The sequence below is a fragment of the Myotis lucifugus genome, unplaced genomic scaffold (genome assembly GCF_000147115.1).
Source record: "Myotis lucifugus unplaced genomic scaffold, Myoluc2.0 scaffold_356, whole genome shotgun sequence".
In the NCBI taxonomy this organism is placed as follows: domain Eukaryota; kingdom Metazoa; phylum Chordata; class Mammalia; order Chiroptera; family Vespertilionidae; genus Myotis; species Myotis lucifugus.
The window spans coordinates 1,117,584-1,136,490 of NW_005871404.1; the positions used below are offsets into that span (position 1 = coordinate 1,117,584).

The 18,907-nt window shown below is 39.8% G+C and overlaps 1 protein-coding gene across 1 annotated transcript in view; it reads left to right on the top strand.

The window, feature by feature from the left end:
- The window catches only part of LOC102417865 (kinesin-like protein KIF13A), a gene marked incomplete at its 3' end in the record, with an annotated part of 77,949 nt that extends 59,515 nt beyond the window's left edge, over positions 1–18,434 (top strand). Inside the window, exons 13-23 of the mRNA XM_014466769.2 lie at positions 157–243; positions 342–508; positions 7,150–7,360; positions 8,960–9,122; positions 10,175–10,315; positions 11,084–11,233; positions 13,760–13,921; positions 14,452–14,625; positions 16,829–16,980; positions 17,964–18,096; positions 18,288–18,434. Of these exons, the coding sequence (XP_014322255.2) occupies positions 157–243; positions 342–508; positions 7,150–7,360; positions 8,960–9,122; positions 10,175–10,315; positions 11,084–11,233; positions 13,760–13,921; positions 14,452–14,625; positions 16,829–16,980; positions 17,964–18,096; positions 18,288–18,434 (1,687 nt within the window). The remainder of the gene's footprint in view (positions 1–156; positions 244–341; positions 509–7,149; positions 7,361–8,959; positions 9,123–10,174; positions 10,316–11,083; positions 11,234–13,759; positions 13,922–14,451; positions 14,626–16,828; positions 16,981–17,963; positions 18,097–18,287) is intronic.
- Positions 18,435–18,907: the final 473 nt, after the last annotated feature.

Consider the following 18,907-nt stretch of genomic DNA (forward strand, 5'->3'; position numbering starts at 1 on the left):
CCCTTTTTTTCTTGCATTTAATTTGTTGAAGATGCCTAGTTGTTGGTCCTAGACTTTCCTGTTATCAGCAAGTCTCCCCAGTATTCTCTTTAGCTACTGGGGCTGGGTTTTGTGCTCTTTACCATTCAGCTGACATTTTCCCTGGTGTTCCTTCAGGTCCTGTGTAAATGGTACCCTCGTGTGCAATACCACCCAGCTGTGGCACGGTGATAGAATCCTGTGGGGAAATAACCACTTTTTTAGGTAACATCTTTGTGTTCACTAATATTTTCATATACATTTTTTTCTGTTATCTGAGTGCAAAGCAAGTTGATTCTCTCTAATGGTGAAAAACCCCACAGAATTAATTTACCTAAGAGGAAACGGCGAGATTGGTTGAAAGACTTCGAAAAAGAAACAGGCCCTCCAGAGCATGACCTGGATGCAGCCAGTGAAGCTTCTTCGGAACCAGACTATAACTATGAATTTGCACAGATGGAGGTTATCATGAAAACACTGAATAGTAACGGTAAGCCCTCACTTCAGATTTCTTTGTCTTGGGCAGTTCCTTATCTCACAGCATTCAATGAGGGATAAGTATGTATAAAGTTATTGTGCCATCCTGAACACTTAGGCACAGCAAATTGCTAATTCCTTAAAAAGGCCATAAGTGAGGGGCTAATGAAAGTATTCCAGGACCTGGTCGGCTCCCTCAGGTGTAACCAGGAAGAGGGTGGGATCTTTTTGAGACCTCTTGTTTCCAAGCCAGTTGTGGTAAGATTTCCATGGTCCTAGAGTATTGAGTGACTGTGATGAATTTCTAATCAAATTTCCCCTTGTTGAGCCTATAATTTCTGAATCCTTCAGAGCATGAAAATCACCAGGAGAGTACTAATTCTGGAACGTCAAATAGAGTCTGATGGAGAGATAAAAGTCACAACACTTTACTATAAACTCAATTGGAAATGATACCTCCAAAGAGACTTATTTTTAAATGATGGCTAAAACAAAAGCCTTTATGGGCTGTTTGCTTGACCTATGCTCAGCCTGTCTCCGATCTTTAAGGAAGAGAGTCTCCTTAAAGCATTATTTCTAGTTCCCTCCTTCCAGAAGTTTTTCAATGACTATATTAAGGGTCTTCCTATCTGTGTGTAAAAGAAAGTTCTTTACCTCCTTTCTTCTTCTGTGCTCATACACACTTTTGTGAGTTCAGTAACATACACACCAGATTTTCCCCTTGCTTGCTATTTTATAAATCTGCTCCTTTCTTCCAGTCTTCCAGTCACCACACTTAGTACCTGGGAACTAGATGCAGAACAGGGAACTTCTCTTACTACCAGGCACAGACTGTATTTCTAAGACCAGGACTACTTTGCAGGGATATAGTTGAGGCTACATTCAGGAGCACCTGAGCAAGTTGGTTTCTGGACTTTGTCCAACCTCATTTTCCCATTCATCTGTTCTTTGGATACTTGCGAATCCCTAATTTGAATGAAGAAGGGAGCCCGGGAGCTCCGAGAGCCCTATGACGGGTAACCTCTATCTGACAGGGTGCTTAAAGAGTATTGTGGTTTTCACAGTCAAGCTTTCTCCTTAAATATTTATTTCCTCACTCTACTCTGAATAAGCCTATCTGGGGAGAATTTAAATGTGGCTAGTGAATTGTTGGTCAGATCTCTGGCATATCAAATTGGAGATTCTGTTGCAAGAATAAAGATTTTTATCTTTGGCTTTAGCTCGGTAGCTCAGTTGGATAGAGCGTCATCCCGATATGCCAGGGTTGTGGGTTTGATCCCCAGTCAGGGCACATGCAAGAAGCAACCAATGAATGCACATATAAATGGAACAACAAATCAGTGTTTCTCTCTCTCCTCTCTAAAATCAATAAATAAAAATTTTTAAAAATATTTTTATTTATCTCCTTGGATTTTCAGCCTCAAGGACCCCTCTTTTTAATTATAAAAATAGGTAAAATGAAGTAAAGGCCAGATTGAGAAACAGCACAATATAGCAATAGCAAAAAAGGAAGGGGAAAGATAACTTCATTACTAAAGTTTGATAATTTCTTCTTTTAAACATTGTTAATTACAGTTAGGGATTAAATTAGCTCTTGGAGCTTTTGACACTGCAGCACAGGGTGGACCACAGCTACAAATCACTCTTCAGTCCACTCTGCCACTTGCTCACCAGGTGGGAGAATTCCAGACATTCAGGCATGGGGATAACATTGACAGATCGTTTAACAACCTGTGTGAGCAACAGGCCTCTCTGGAATGATTTTTAGAGGCCTAGAGGGACACAGGGTGTGACAGGAGGCTATAGCTCCAAACTCCAGGTGGAGGAACTCCCATTCTATAATTCGAGGAGGTTGCAGAAATCTAGATGTCTCAATCCTGTAATTCTGCAGAGTATCAATCGAATCCTGTATCATCCCATATCACAGGTTTCTAATTTAATCTAATTACTACCTTCTTGCCATATGCATAGTGAACCCCTGAATAACCAATGAGTATTTAGTCAGCATTCATCAATTCCTTCAATCCTCGGCCAAACCAATTAGTCATCAGTGGCCTGGCTCGTGGCATTAACATGAGTTACTCATTTGTATTCTAGATCTGGCCTTGCTCTCCAGTGTTGATTTTGTCTGTTTAAAAGTAATGTTTTCCCCTCCCCTCCCCATGGATTACCCAATTTCATTGGTGAATGGGCTTCCCTGTGAGGCACACAGATGTGCTCTGGTGCAAGTACTGAAATGCGGGCGGCTGGACAGTGTTGACGCGATGCACCTCTGCTGCCAGGTGGCTTCCCGATGATAAGCCTGTCTGCCTGGTGGTCGTCCCCTTGGTGGTCCTATTTGAAGATTCTCTTCCCTCTCCTGTGGTTTCAGACGAAGCTGCTCCACAAACACTGGGATAAAGGTTTTAACTGATTGGCATTAGCATGAGGGAGCGTGACGGGGTTTTGGCGGTGCTGCTGAGCGATGCTTGTGCTCCATGCTTTGGCAAAAGCTAACGTGATTGGGAAGCTGACCTTTTCTGCCTGCCAGCGGTACTCTGTTTCTTGATTAAGGGATGTCCCCTTTTTAATTAAGACTCCTGCCTCCCCATGTTCCAGCTCCACTACTTTCCCCATGGTTAAAATCTGGTAGCTATTCTTTCCCTCTGCATCCAACAACACAACTGTTACTGGCATTATTGCTCCTGTTGCTGATGGTTTCATTACTGTTGACAGCTCGGCAATCAGAACATCCTATTTCTACATATACATTTACCTGCATTATCCCAGTAACAGACTAGAATAATGTCTTTTCAAGTCACTAGGGGAAATAATGATTGAAACTCAACTCATTCTAATTAAGAGGAAGAGCAAATCTAGTATCTGTAGACAATAATGCTTTCTTCCTAAGGGTTCAAAATTAGGAATCAGACACCCATCTGATTTCACAGAGTGGACGGGAGGTCTAAAGAGCAATTAAGGGGTGGTGAAGGGTCATATAGCCCACTTATTCCATCTAGGATTAAAAGGTTTTTTTCCCCAAAGGGATTTATTTCCCTTCAATTTAGTGCCTTGAGCTTCCTGGTGCGAATGAATCTTAATTCTCTTTATCACTTAAATGCCTTCCAACTACCATCACCTTCACCACCACTCTCTCTTTTCCATCTTGGGACAGACAAGTAAGTTTGAGTTCATTTCATTTCATAGTTACATACCAGGGAAACAATAAACTAATGAAGAGAAGTGCTCTGCCAAAGTCACTGTGGTCCTTTTTCTTTTCCTAAAATACCAACCTTTTGGTATCTTGGCCTTAGGCGCCAGGCTCACTGAGTTTTAAAACAGCTCATTCAATAGGAGGAAAGTGATAGGGGGAATTAAAACTGTGGACAATCTCTTGGTAGTTGATGGGTCATTTGAGAATAAACCAAATACTCTTTGGCTTCTGTCCTAGGCTATCTTATAGAGTCAGATGGACTTGCTGATTAGGGTGATCTTTTTTTAAAAAAAATATGGGTACTGATAAAGGCTTGAAACTGGTTAATTAATTTGAAAAGAAAATGTTATCAAATATATGTAAGAGAAAGGTGTTTCCAGACATGTGTAGGATCAGAAGTTTAAAAAGAATACCCTCAGCCGCTGTACCTCTACCAGGGCTGTGTGGCATGGCCAGACCCAGAATCCCAGGCAGGGCTCACCTGGCCAGCAATAGTGGGGCAAGTGCAGGGGAGGGATGCTTTGGGTGGCTCCGTCCTCCATATGTGCACATTGATTTGTGGCCACTGACAAAGCCTGGTGAGTGCTGGGGGTGTCGGTCATGGCAGCTGCTAAAGCAGTTTAAGCAGCCTCAGTCACATGCCTCTGTGTGGTGGGGAACCTTGGGGCAAAATCCCTCTGCTCAGTCATTTAGGATCATGTGCATTTCTACACACCACGGACCAACAAGTAGAAATAAAGATGAAATATCTTATTCAGTGTCTTTTAGCAAAAACCCTAGCATATAATTTTATACAATGGTGTGTTTTCCGGGTTTCTTTCTCTAGAAAAGATTCGCAAACACCAAGTTGGACTCTTGAAAATAAGGCTGTGCATAAATGTAAATGGATAATGAGGACCTTGTTCTTTACTTTTTAAACTTAAAATCTAAATAGAGCAACAAAATATACTATTTGAGAAATATATTTTTTTAATTCTAAGAGAACTTTCCTTCTCTAGCCCTTACAGCATCCCTCAAAAAAAAATTCACCATATTATTCACATTTTTTTGGAAGTTTTAGGTTATGTTAGTTCTAATGCTTTGGGGTACATATATTTTTACTCTATAGGAAATGTCCACTCAGAGTGTGCCTTTCTGTAGGGTCTTTTATTTTTTTTTTTTTTGAACTCTTATGTCAGGACTCTATAAAGAAAACCATTCTGAGAAAACTGTGGTACATCTACACGATGGAATACTATGCTGCTGTTAAAAAGAAGGAACTCTTACCATTTGCAACAGCATGGATGGAACTGGAGAGCATTATGCTAAGTGAAACAAGCCAGTCAATGAAGGAAAAATACCACATGATCTCACTCTTTCGTGGATAATTAAGACCATTACAAACTTTCGAACAATAATAAATACAGTGGCAGAGCTGCCTCAAACTGATTGTCGAACTGCAGTGGGAAGGCCAGGGAGGGTTGGGGGACAGGAGGGAGGGGAGTAAGAGATCAACCGAAGGACTTGTATGCATCCATATAACCATAACTAATGGACATAAGACACTGGGGGGTAAGGGAGGGCAGGGGCTTGTCAAGGGTGGGGGGGGGGGGAGGACACTTATGTAATACCCTTTGTAATACTTATAGCGAAAAATAAAAAAAATAAATAAATTTAAAAGACAAAAAAAAAAAAGAAAACCATTCTGCTTTGAAAAAATGCTGAATTTGAGAATTTTATATTAGCAAAGATATAACTTTTTTTTAAAAATACAGGGTGGGGCAAAAGAAGGTTTATAATTATGAGTATGTGAAACACAGAATTTATTCTTATATTAATAGTTATTGTTGTATTTTTTGTATGAATAATTATAAGCCTACTTTTGCCCCATCCTATATTTTTTAAGAGAGTACTAATTCTGAGCAAAACATTGGAGGTGAGAAGACTACTCTAATTTATTATTAAGTTTTTGTCTACCCCAGCAAGTTAGCTTTGGTCTGAGGTCAGATGCAAGCTTAGGTCAGCTACTTAACCTTCCTGAGCCCCAATGTCCTCATCTTTAAAGTGGAAATGATACCACTCTTAGGTTTTCTGCAAAGCTTTCATGTGATGATGCACGCATAGGGTATATCCCTCTACTTGAGATAAAGCCAGTAGCTAATAAATCATTATTGTCATTGCAGTTGTTATTTGTATTAAAACAACTTAATACACTGTGCATATTGTGATATTTTAATTGCTTTCTACTTTTGGTTTTGTATGATTTAACCTTATTTTTTTCATCTAATACGCTCTTTTTTTTTTCTTAATGCTCATGTAGAAAATTAGTACAACTTACACATTTATTTCCCAAATTGTTAAGGACCATCTGGAAAAGTAGCTATCATCAGGTATTATACAAAATCTTAATTTCCGACTCTTAGTTTGGAAGTTAAACTGAGAGTCAATATGTAGAAATACAACACAAATAGCACTGAGTGACAGGCAAGTGTGTTCATGTACAGGAGGAAGTTAAGCTCCAGGCTAGTCTGAGGATATGGGCACATCTCATCTAGGTCCCCTGTACTGCAGTGAAATATTTATGTGATGGTGGTTTTCCAGAGGGTTTAACATACTGTTTCCCTACGACCTACTTACTTAGAGATGCCAGTAACATTCTTTTTTGTATGTGTGGTCAGTGCCTTAATCTTTCTCCATGGCTTTGAGTTCATTAGTCGTTACCAAGTGAATGTCCTCCCTCAGCCAGTGAACTCCTCAGGACCAAGTCTTACCTACATCGCAGCCACCTCTAGTCATAGAATGGCCCTCTGAGCATGACCTGTCAGTATCTCTATGCCATTCACCCACGTGCACATTGCTGAGCTCTAGATCTGCAACAGCAAAAAGTCACAAAAATAGCCTTTTATTTTTGTAAATGAATTACCCTCTCAGTTATTAGCACCTGAGAAATTGCCCGACCCTATACTCAATCAATATTTTGCTATGATCTATAAATTTTGTTCCTCTCCCATTAGAGAAATTCAGGAGTAGAGTGATTTGTGGTTAAAATCAGAAATATAAACCCTTTGTCATGTACCAAAACTGAATGCTAAATGGGCATAAAAATTCACTACCATAACAATCAAATCTTGTGTGGCTGTCTATGCCCTTGTCCTCGATTTCATGATGTTTTTCCCCAGTGTATAGGACACCATCCCCTTCTCCACTTCTCTCTGCTTATAGTAGGTTAATGACCTAACAATAGGACGAGCTCATCAAATTGAAGAAAGTAACATGTTTACATATAGGAAATTTATCTAAAATGTTAGTGAAAAGGAAACTGAGAGGGTTCCATCTGACAGGGCCGCTCAGGCCTCTCTCAGAAGCACAAGGAAAGGCCAGATTCTGGGGGAGGAAGTCGATGATTCTTGCTGAAGCAGCACAGGCAGGCACCTGTCTTAGCCACCACTGAAGACACCTTGCCTTGTCCCTTGGCTCACCAGACCCAGTTCAAAATGTGGTGCAGGTCCTGGAGAAACAATACCTGGAAGAGAAGCGGAGTGCGCTTGAGGAGCAGCGGCTCATGTATGAGCGGGAGCTGGAGCAGCTCCGCCAGCAGCTCTCCCCGGAGAGGCAGCCCCAGAGCAGCAGCCCCGACCGCCTGGCCTACAGCCAGACAGCTCAGCAGAAGGTGACCCAGTGGGCAGAGGAGAGGTAAGAATGGAACCCGGTCAGCCAGAGTCGAGGCTCAGGGCCGTGGGGCTTTGAGGGAGGATTGTGAGACATGTAAAAGGGGACAGACCTGGCACAGAGAGAAATCTTAGTCCCATATCTGGGTTGTTAGCAATTGGCTTTCCTTCCCAAGGATACTGTCCATCCTAGTATGTTTGTAGTTAGTTGTTAAAGACACACCACCACCCTCTCACCTGCAGTAAAAATGGTCCCAAGTTTGAAGGCTTAGACCAGCCGTGGGCAAACTACGGCCCGCCGGATCGGCCCGTTTGAAATGAATAAAACTAAAAAAAAAAAAGACCGTACCCTTTTATGTAATGATGTTTACTTTGAATTTGTATTAGTTCACACAAACACTCCATCCATGCTTTTGTTCCGGCCCTCCGGTCCAGTTTAAGAACCCATTGTGGCCCTCGAGTCAAAAAGTTTGCCCACCCCTGGCTTAGACAGTTAGGTATTAAAATGGAGGTAGAAATTTTCACTCCATTTGAATAATTCTTAGCATAAAAGCCTTTCTCCTTATTTTTTATTTCTCTTACTTTAGATTCTATTTAAATATAATTTAGTGTTAAGAAGTCTCTTAAATGTGAATTTTTTAAATTATGACTTTAAAACATTTATCTTAGCCAAAAAGCTGAGAAGCAGTGACTTTAAACCATTTATTTCAGAACTGAGGTAGCCCAGTGCTCAGTGGATAGAGCATTGGCCTGTGGACTCAAGGGTCCCAGGTTTGATTCCAGTCAAGGGCACATGCCTCGGTTGTGGGCTCGATCCCCAGTAGGGGGTGTGCAGGAGGCAGCCAGTCAATGATTCTCTATCATTGATGTTTCTAACACTCTCCTCCCTCTCCCTTCCTCTCTGAAATCAATAAAAATATATTTAAAAAAAAAAAGAACTGAGGTAGTAGTAGAAGAAATGGTAGTGATAACAATAACAACAACAACAAGAGCAATAAAATATTGCCAACTTCTGTGTTCTTACCACATCTAAACATGGTCTAATTTTATTTAATGCTCCTAACAGCTCTATGCCATAGGAATTATTATTTCTGTCTTGTAGATCAGGGAATCAGTTTAAATATTCTATCTCAATCACCCATCTAGTAAATGAAAAGCCCAGAATTTGAAAAAGCCAGGTGTGTCTATAGACCCATTAATAAACTCCTGTGTTATAATAATAATTAATAGGACTAAAGCAGCATCGGACATTTACTAATCATTTATCATGTGCCGGTCACTAAGTGCTTTACCTATATTTATCTAATCTTCACGTCTGCTGCTGTATTTTACCATTTTCACTCCCCATCTCACATGAGGAAACTGAGGCGGGGAGGTTAAATGACTTGCCAGTCGTTTAGCTAGTAAGTTGGGCCAATGAGATAAAAGGCAGAGCAATCTGACCTCAGATGTCCTACTCTAACTCTTGCAGTCACGCTGCATCTCTCTCTAGCAAAGAGGTGATTAACTTGAGCCATATCCAGGGAAGATGACCCCTGGGAGGAGAAAAGGGGACTCACTTAGAAACCAATTGCCGTTTCCTTTGCTTTTCCATTTTCTCACGTCCTTTTCTGCTACACCACAGGGATGAACTCTTCCGTCAGAGCCTGGCAAAACTGCGCGAGCAGCTAGTTAAGGCTAACACCTTGGTGAGGGAGGCAAACTTCTTAGCCGAGGAAATGAGCAAACTCACTGACTACCAGGTGACTCTGCAGATCCCTGCTACAAACCTCAGTGCCAATAGAAAGGTGAGAATGAGAGCAAGGTGTGCATTAGTGAATCCTGTAAGATGGACTGTAAACCTGACCTCCAAGATAACCTCCCCAAGGAGATCCGCAAGTGAGCCAGAGTTCTCATTCTTCTTGAAACTTCTGCTACAGACCTTCACTTGTATATATGCCCTTAGATATGTGATGATCAGAATATGAGAATTTGGGTGGCCTGAAGGGGTTGCTAATTTAAATGCTTTCTTTAAAACTAGAAATATGTATAAGTAATCCCACCTGCTTGTCTCTTTTGTATAAATGCCCCCTTCTGAAATGAGGGTTAGGTGTATGTTTTGTTGCAGTATCAGTTTCAGAATTAATTCTATAAGAAAGGAAGACTGGTATGCTAACTGTCTTTACATTCACAGAGCACTCTGCAACCATTTGGATGTTTCCCATCAGTTCAACTTGAAGATTTTTCTCTTTAAGGAGAACTTTGAAAAAGAATAGTTTTTTATCCATTCATTGTCAAGCCAGAAATGAGTAAGGGAGTGTCTCATCGGTCTTCTGGGTTGTAGTCATTTGACCAAGTTCTTCTCCTTTGAGAAATGTGTCCTCAGTCCATGGTCATAGAAGTGAACTTAAAGCATAAACATGCTTTTTGTATAAGGATGCTTATCATAGTGTCCTTTATAATAGCAAAAATGTGAGACAGCCATAATATTGAACAGGAGAATAGTCAAATAAGTAGTCCATCCAGATAATGGATAGCTGTGCTACCTATAAATTCATGTTTATGAAGAATCATGGACACAAGAAGATGACCATAATATGAAAACTGTAGAGAGAGAATTGAAATAGGAAATTTATATTTTGTTTGGTTCTGCTTTTGATAAAAATTAAGTGTGTGCCTTGATATACATAAAAGATGGAAAATAAACCAAAGTATTCTGTAGGTGGTAGGATTTCATCTTTTGTATATATTATATTTCTTAAACTTGCTACTTTACAATAATGTGTATTGCTTTAACAATCCAAAAAGTTATAACAAGTTTGTTTTGTTTGTTTTGCTTTTGCTTTCCTTTGTTCTGCAGAGAGGAGCAATAGTGAGTGAGCCAGCTATTCAAGTGAGGAGGAAAGGGAAAGGCACGCAAGTTTGGACCATTGAGAAGCTGGAGAATAGATTAATTGATATGAGAGACCTTTATCAAGAATGGAAGGAAAAAGTTCCCGAGGTAAAAAAGATAAAATGTAAAGGAGACTTGGTCATGTTAGAAGCAGAAAGTATAAATGATTTAATTGTCAGAACACAGACACGCACACTCATGTGCACACACCTGACAATCATTGTATTGGTGCTCTGGACATGTAGATTAAAACAGTAAAGTAAAAGTGATCTTGAAAGGAATGCTAAGTTGGCTCAGTAACATAGCATGTGATCCCTACACAGATAGAACCAAATGAAGAGAACACAGTGCATTCTTACTTGGCTGCATTTTTTACTACATTTTAAGTGAAATAACGTGGAACAGAATTTGTGCTGCTGCGTCAGTGTTGTGAGAAATCAGCTGGATGGAGTCTGTGCAGATTTTATATTCATTAGCATATGTTCATGCTCCCCGAGCTGTGATCATGGCTGGGTAGATTCCTATGAATAACTTTAGAGAGCGTAATTTCACTTTTTGGGCATTATTAATCAAAACGATTCGGTGAAGGAAATGAGGCAAAGCATGGGGAGTGAAATGAAGCAGGCTGCAAGTGGGGTGTGATAGGGAAGATGAGGCAATAACTGTAGAAGGATCCTCTACACCGATATCACTTAGTTCCCCAACTAACAATGTGCTAATTTTGTTTTATTTATGTGATGTGATTCTAATTTACTTTTTAAATTTGTTAGAATAAATGCTTTTTAAAAAATTGTTAATGCTAGTTTTAAATCATTTTATTTCATTTTGATGTGTTATTTCTTTCTCTGCTGCCTACGTGCCTCTCCTATCATTCAGGCAAAGAGACTTTATGGGAAACGAGGTGACCCCTTCTATGAAGCCCAAGAGAATCACAACCTCATCGGGGTGGCTAATGTGTTTTTGGAGTGTCTCTATTGTGATGTGAAACTTCAGTATGCAGTTCCTATCATCAGCCAGCAGGGGGAGGTAAGGACAAGCCAGCGTCAGAGAAAATGATGGTGGTTCAAGTTTTTGTTTTGTTTTGTCTTTCTATTTAAGTTCTTGAGGTTGATTCAGAAACTAGGCAAAAGAGTCACAATCCTCATTCTCTTTTCTCTACTAATATCAATAGAAACTATCAACCTTAAGTCATGGTTTTAAGAATATTATAACACATTTTATATTTTTGTTTCATAAGTTTTTTGTTTTCATCAAATTAGAAATCTTTGGAAACCAGATTCTGCTCTGTGCCCCGCATTCATTTCTTTTAACCTCTTACCTCTGTGATACTCTAGTTCCCCCCTGGCCTCTGAGTGGTCTTTACAAGATTTGAAACCCAAAATATTCAAAGGAAACAAGCTTCATTATCCCATTGTTACCCCCTTTTATTATTTTTTATTTTTTGGTTAATCCTCACCCAAAGATATTTTTTCCATTGATTTTTAGAGAGAGTGGGAAAGTGGGGGCAGAGAGAGAGATCGATCGATTCCCTCCTGCACACACCCTCATCTGGGCCCTTGACCGGGAATCGAATCTGGATCCTTTGGTCCTCAGTCTGGTGCTTTAACCACAGAGAAAAACCAACCAGGATTGTTACCCCCCCTTTTAAACTCTCATATTTCAGTTATTTAGATATATGGCCTTATTTAGGCCTAAGACATTTCAGAAAATGTTCAAGTTCAGACTTTTTTATTTTTTTCATTCCATCAACTGATGTTTTAATTTTAAGTTTAACCATATCCTTATTTCCTAGTTTGTCCTTCAATAACATGCAAGGTTATTTTTTGTTATATTTAGAGCAGGCTTAGTTAGAATAGGATGCCATTCTGCCTAAAGCAAACCTAGAAAATCAACCCTAGATTCCCAGTTGTGGTGTGCAAGTACATAGCCTACCTTCTACATGTCGTAACACCCCCTACCCCCCTCAACCCCCCATGAACATTTTGCTTTGGAAGACCAGTGGGCTGGAGTTGCTTTTTCTCATGTTAAAAATGGGCACAACTCCTGTGGCAAAGGGATCCAATGGCTAAGTCAGGGTTCTTAAGCTAGAGTCCATGGAGGGCTTTAGAGTTCTAGGAATCCCCTGAAATTATATTAAAAATGTATTAGATTCGCCCTAACTGGTTTGGCTCAGTGGATAGAGCTTTGGCCTGTGGACTGAAGGGTCCCAGGTTCGATTCCAGTCAAGGGCATGTAACTTGGTTGCGAGCACATCCCCAGCAGGGGGTGTGCAGGAGACAGCTGATGGATGTTTCTCTCTCATCGATGTTTCTAACTCCCTATCCCTCTCCCTTCTTCTCTGTAAAAAAGCAATAAAATATATTTTTTAAATGTATTAGGTTCTCAAAAAGCATTGAAAAAAGCTTAAGAATCACTATCTTCTGATTTCTCTTATTCACTCCCTCCCCCTTACTACTTCCTCATATTTGTCTGCCTTGCCAAATACCATCAGCCACTATCTCCCAGGTCCCTGGCACCAGTGCACATTGCTGTGGAAGTTGGGTCTGAGCTACGTTTAAAAACAAGCTCACTATTTAAGATGACAGTGGCTCGGCCAGAACATGTGTTACCCTTCACAGCTGCAGTGATTACAACCTTACGCTGTTGTATAAAAGATAACTTGGCCAATTACAACTCTGGGAATGCAAATTTCAACAATTTTGATTTGTTTCTCTGCAACAACTTTAAGAGAGATACTATTAAACTAGCACCGATTCTGAGAACCCCCAGGATAGTGAGGATATTTTAAGCCCATTTTTTTGAAAAACCATTTTAAAGGAACTGTTTCCTTCTAACTCCCTGGCTGTGTGTGTGCTGTTTCTCTTGGAGTCGGTCTCACCCCTCAGCTCCAGTGGGAATGACAGCCCATTCTCTACTCCCAGGAGAATAGAAACTCCCCGAGCCCAGTGACCACGTCTGTTTGTTTCACTGTTGTCAATACAACACTTAGCGCAGTTCCTGGCACGGTGTCAGTTCTTGGCAAATAGTTGTTGAGGTGATAAATTTATTCCATAACAACCGGTACATCATCTCTGTTGTAGCAGCTAGTCTACACTGTTGTTATTGGGCTTTTACTTCTCTGTCTTTCCCCACTTGACTGAGTGCCCTGACAGCAGAGTCTGCGTCTTTATTTTGGTATTCCCAAGAGGCCAGGTATTTGATAGCATGAGTAAGTGAACTAATATATATACACATGGAAAATAGGTGACTCCAGGTAGAATATGATAGTAGTCTTTAAACTGTGTGTTGGCTATCCTGTACAAGAAGGGTAAGAATGAAGATGACTCCAGAAGGCAAGTTACAGGCAGGTGAACTTGGCTCAGAGTCAGGCAGGATGATTGGAGGGGCAAGCGTGGAAAGGACTGGCTCCGGGAGTGCTGAGCTCCTCCTTGCTGGAGATGGACGAGTGATAGCTGTGCAGCTGCTCATCGGGATATTGTAGAATACTTTCTGTCTCCGTCTGTGTTGTCCACGATGCCTTTTAACCCCACGTCCTCTGGTCCCCTGACCCAGGTTGCAGGGCGTCTCCACGTGGAAGTGATGCGGGTCACAGGGGCTGTCCCAGAGCGCGTCGTGGAAGACGACTCCTCAGAGAACTCCAGTGAGAGTGGGAGTCTTGAAGTCGTAGACAGCAGTGGGGAAGTCATTCACCGAGTCAAAAAACTGACATGCCGGGTGAGAGGACAGTGATGGGAGGCTCAGAAAAATGACTTCTTAATTCAAAACAATTTCATAGAAAATTTTGAGTTTTTCACAGAGCATAGTAGAAGTTAAACTTTCTGGCAATAAATACAATGATGAACAGTCCTTTTTCCAGAAGTATAGCACGCTTTCTGATGACCTGTGTGTGGTATTTCAAAGGGCTGTGTATTTGGCATGAAAGGAGTGTATGTATGCTGTTAGTTTAAGCATACTTTTCTAGTAGAGGTTGTATCTATATCAGAAACTCAATTACTGGGAAAATTTTAGAGCATTGTATGTATTTGTTGCCAAGTTTATATGCTAGTTATAGAACTACGGTACAGATTTCATTACAGATAGAACCCTAATGAAGCGGTGCCAAATATTTTCAGATGTCAGGTGGATGACTGATTATTTCATCGCTTAATCTTAAATTTGGGGAAGTTGAAATAAGAAAAGAATGCATAGTTTAATGTTTTCTTTATGGAAGTTATAGTTGCATTTTTAAAAATCTGTCTCTTCAGGTAAAAATTAAAGAAGCAACTGGGCTGCCCTTAAACCTCTCGAATTTTGTCTTCTGTCAATACACATTCTGGGACCAGTGTGAGTCCACAGTGGCTGCCCCAGTAGTGGACCCAGAGGTGCCTTCCCCACAGTCCAAGGATGCCCAGTATAGTGTGACCTTCTCTCACTGTAAGGTATGAAATGAGTTATGTGGGAGGCAACAAATCTGGGTGTAGTTTAAAAGGCTACTTGTACTTTAGAAATTTTCCCCATAAAAATGTTTTATAGACTTAATATGTTTATTAGGCTTTATAACCTCAAAGTGTACTTCAATATAATTTCAAAAAATTTAAAAGTATTTAAAATAAAATCTGAAAAACCTATACTCGATATCATACTCTCCAGCGGTGTGATGACCAATGACAATTTGCTACATATTTTGATAAACTATTTTCTGTATTCCACAACATTTATATGTGTGGTAAACATATGCTCACAAAGATGAATGGGCATAGATACACACTCTTAATGTCATGCACACAACTTCTTAAAACACTTTTTTACAAAAATGTGATTATATTATACATATTGCAAAATTATATCTTGTTACTTTGATATATGTGGACATCTTAACATGTAAGTTGCTGTAGATATTTTCATTCTTTTGAAAATAGTGTAGAATTCTAAGCATAGCATTCTAATGTATCAGATGAGGGTTTTTTTTCATCCTTGAGTTTTTTGTTTTCGTTTTTTTTTAATCAGTATGTCTTTTATTTTATTTTATTTTAATACTAGAGGCTGATGCACAAAATTCATGCAAGGGACTCGGCCCTTGCAGCCTCGGCTTCGTCCGGAAGGATGTCTGGATGTCCAGTCTAATTAGCATGTTATGCTTTTATTATTATATATGTTTTTATTGATTTTCCAGTGAGAAAGAGAGAGAGATAGAGAGTTAGAAACATCCATGAGAAACATTGATCAGCTGCCTCCTGCACGCCCCCTACTGGGGATCAAGCCAGCAATCAAGGCACATGCTCTTGACCAGACTAGAACCTGGAACCCTCCAGTCCACGGGGCCGACGCTCTATCCACTGAGCCAAACCAGTTAGGGCTACCATATGAGTTTTGAAAGAAAATATAAAATGGGAAAAGAAAATTTTGGGGGAATATTGCATAAACCTACTTTGGGACATTAGCTGCCCTTCTGGTTTTCACATTGGAATGCCAACAAGTCATTTTCGACAGACAGACTCTATTTTCTGTGTAATTTTGTTTTTCCTTGGACAATCCTCAATAGGTACTCAAGACCTTTTATTTATTTTTTTGTAAACTGCCTATTCCTTTTAGTTCTACAATTAGAAAACAAATCCATATCACCACCTATAAAATTTCACATATGTAAAGACTATCAAGTCTTTCTTTTTCTGAAAATAACCCACATTTATTACCTGTTCTCACCAATCTGTTTCTCAAATTTTTCATTAATCATTTTTGTTTCTGTATTCCCCGTGTTTCTTTGGATCTACAAAGCTGCTATTTAGCAGGAATGATAAAATCTGAATTTCAAGTGCATTCTAGTTAACAGCTGGTTTAGTAAATACTGGTCTCAGGGCCCCTGGAATCATTATGTGCCCTTGGGTTTATTTCATCTTTAAAGTGTGTAGATTGTACTAATTGGTCATTAAGTTTATTTTTCTTCTGAAATGCTTGCTCTTTCTCTAAGGGAAATGAATAAGACGGTAAATAATGTGAGGTTGGATCAGCTCTTGCCAGAAGTTAGTCACAGAGTTGTGTTCACCCAGGATTCCTCTGAGCCGTGAATGGAAAGAAAATTGGCTTTGTTCCCTACTACTCAGTCAGTTAGGACTCATTTCCTCACAGTCATATGTTTGTGTTTTAAATGAGGAATTGGGGTAGGAGAGTCTAGGAGCAAGAGCTCAGAATCATGATGATGATCATGTAAAATGTTATTAGTCTTCTACACCATAGCAAGGACCAATCAAATGTTCCTTTTTTGATGTGCTTACTGGTCTATGCCAGCTGAACGTCAGAGCAGCTGGGGAGCTATAAATGATGAACCAGGACTGAGGGAACGTAGAGTCAGTCAGCTCTGTAACTAACAAGCCGTATGACGTGGAACAAGTAGCATTCTTCATTGTCTTCATTTATAAAACAAAGGGGTGGGGTTAAATTACCTCATAATATCACTTTCAGATTTTATATTATTTTTTCTTGATGGTGTTCTATAAGACAGTAGAGATAGTTTTTAAGATTGGGATCGAGTTAATATATAGTACTCCAAAGTGAATCTATATAAAGTTAAAAGGAAAAAATGTCACAGATTTCTTTATGTATAATTTTTGTCGCTCTGTCTTTCTTTCCTCCTGCTTACCCCAGGACTATGTGGTGAACGTAACCGAGGAATTCCTGGAGTTCATTTCAGATGGAGCGCTGGCGATTGAAGTGTGGGGCCACCGGTGTGCTGGAAATGGTAGCTCCATCTGGGAGGTGGATTCTCTTCATGCTAAGACAAGAACGCTGCATGACAGGTTCGTACTTTCCTGTGAGCTTCAGACACAGGGCCAAGAGTAGCACTTGGACAATAGTTAAGAAAACGGATTCTCTGAGCCTGTTTCCTCATTTGTGAAATGAGAATGATCAAAGGAACTACTGGGCAACAAAGAAATTCAGTGGGGAAAGGAAAATCTTTTCAACAAACAAGACTGAAAAATTGTATATCAATATGGGAAAAAAAAACTTCGATTTTTACTTCACAACATACACAAAACTACATCACCGTAAATATAAAACTGTAAAGCTTATAGAAGAAAACAGGAGAATATCTTCTTGTAAAGTCAATCATTTGCCTGTTCTATGACCCAGCAATGCCACTCCTCAGTATTTACCCAAAAATATGAAAACAAGCAGACTTGTACACACAAGTGTTTATGACAACTCTATAATATCCTAAACTGCAAATAATCCAAGTGTCCTTCAATCTGAGAATAGATAAACAAATTGTAGTAGTATTCATATAATAGAATAGTACTCAGAAATTTAAAAAAGACTATTGCTATCCATTTAACTGAATTTCAAAAACATGCAGAACCAAATAAGCCAGACCTAAAAGAGTATATACTACTACACGATTCCATTTATATGAAGATCTAGAAAAGGCAAAACTAATCTATGAGCTTACATGGCTGCTGCAGGGAGGGGTGGTTGTAGGGTGAATGGGAAGGAGCAAGAGCAACTTTCTGAGGTTAACGGTGGGATAACTTACACAGATGTATGCATTTGTCAAAACTCATCAAACTCTGTGCTTGAGATCTGGCATTTCACTGAATGTAAGTTACACCTCAATAAAAAATAAAGAACGTACACCAAAAGGTTTTGAGAGTTAATAGAAAATAGTGTATGCAACATCTATGGCACAGTGCCGAACACATAGTAAGTGGTCAGTGAACGGTGGCTTATTCCTAATAGAGTCCCTGGGCAATGAGAGTGTTGTATGTTGGAATGCGTTCTGCAGGTGGAATGAAGTGACTCGCAGAATAGAAATGTGGATCTCCATATTAGAACTGAACGAGTTAGGGGAATATGCTGCAGTGGAGCTTCACCAGGCGAAAGACGTCAACACTGGAGGCATCTTTCAGCTCAGACAGGTACTAAGATTGTTTTGGTCTCATGGTTTCTTTGTCCCACACTAACACACAGTCTCTGGAATTTTTGCATTATTTGACTCTTTGTTCCCTAATTTGTTTCCCTTCCTTTATCCTCTTCCCCCTTCACTCCCCATTCCCATTCCTGGCACCCATTTCCACATCACTCCCTCATGGCACCCTCACCTCTACAGGGTCATTCCCGGAGAGTGCAAGTCACAGTAAAACCTGTACAGCATTCAGGGACACTGCCACTTATGGTTGAAGCCATCCTGTCAGTATCTATTGGCTGTGTGACTGCCCGGTCCACCAAGCTCCAAAGAGGGCTGGACAGTTACCAGGTAAGACCAACAGGTTTGAAACAGTATTTAACAAAGATTGATTAATGCAGAATTAAGGAAGTTTGTGATCTGTGATGGAGACACCTATTTGGGAATACAACAGAATTCCTTGCCTTAACCATCTATTTGTCCCTGCCCTCATATTTCCATCCATTGCCCTTTTTCTAGATTTAAAATACAATATTGGCTTAGTGTTGATTAATAATTACTTTATTCATAAATATACATTTTAATGCTACAGTATTCATTTATTTTAGGCAGGTTTTATTTTACATTTGGTCCAAATTATGTTGGATATTTGACATTGCTGCCTGGCCTGATCCACTTTTATTAACATAAAATTGCCCCCATACACTGGCATAAATAATCAGTTCTTTAAAAGCTTTCTTTAAAAAAAAAAAATTAAAATTTGTCCTGATCATTTTTGTCCGTTAATTCTCCACTTGCTAAATCTTGTGTTTTCATTTTTAAAA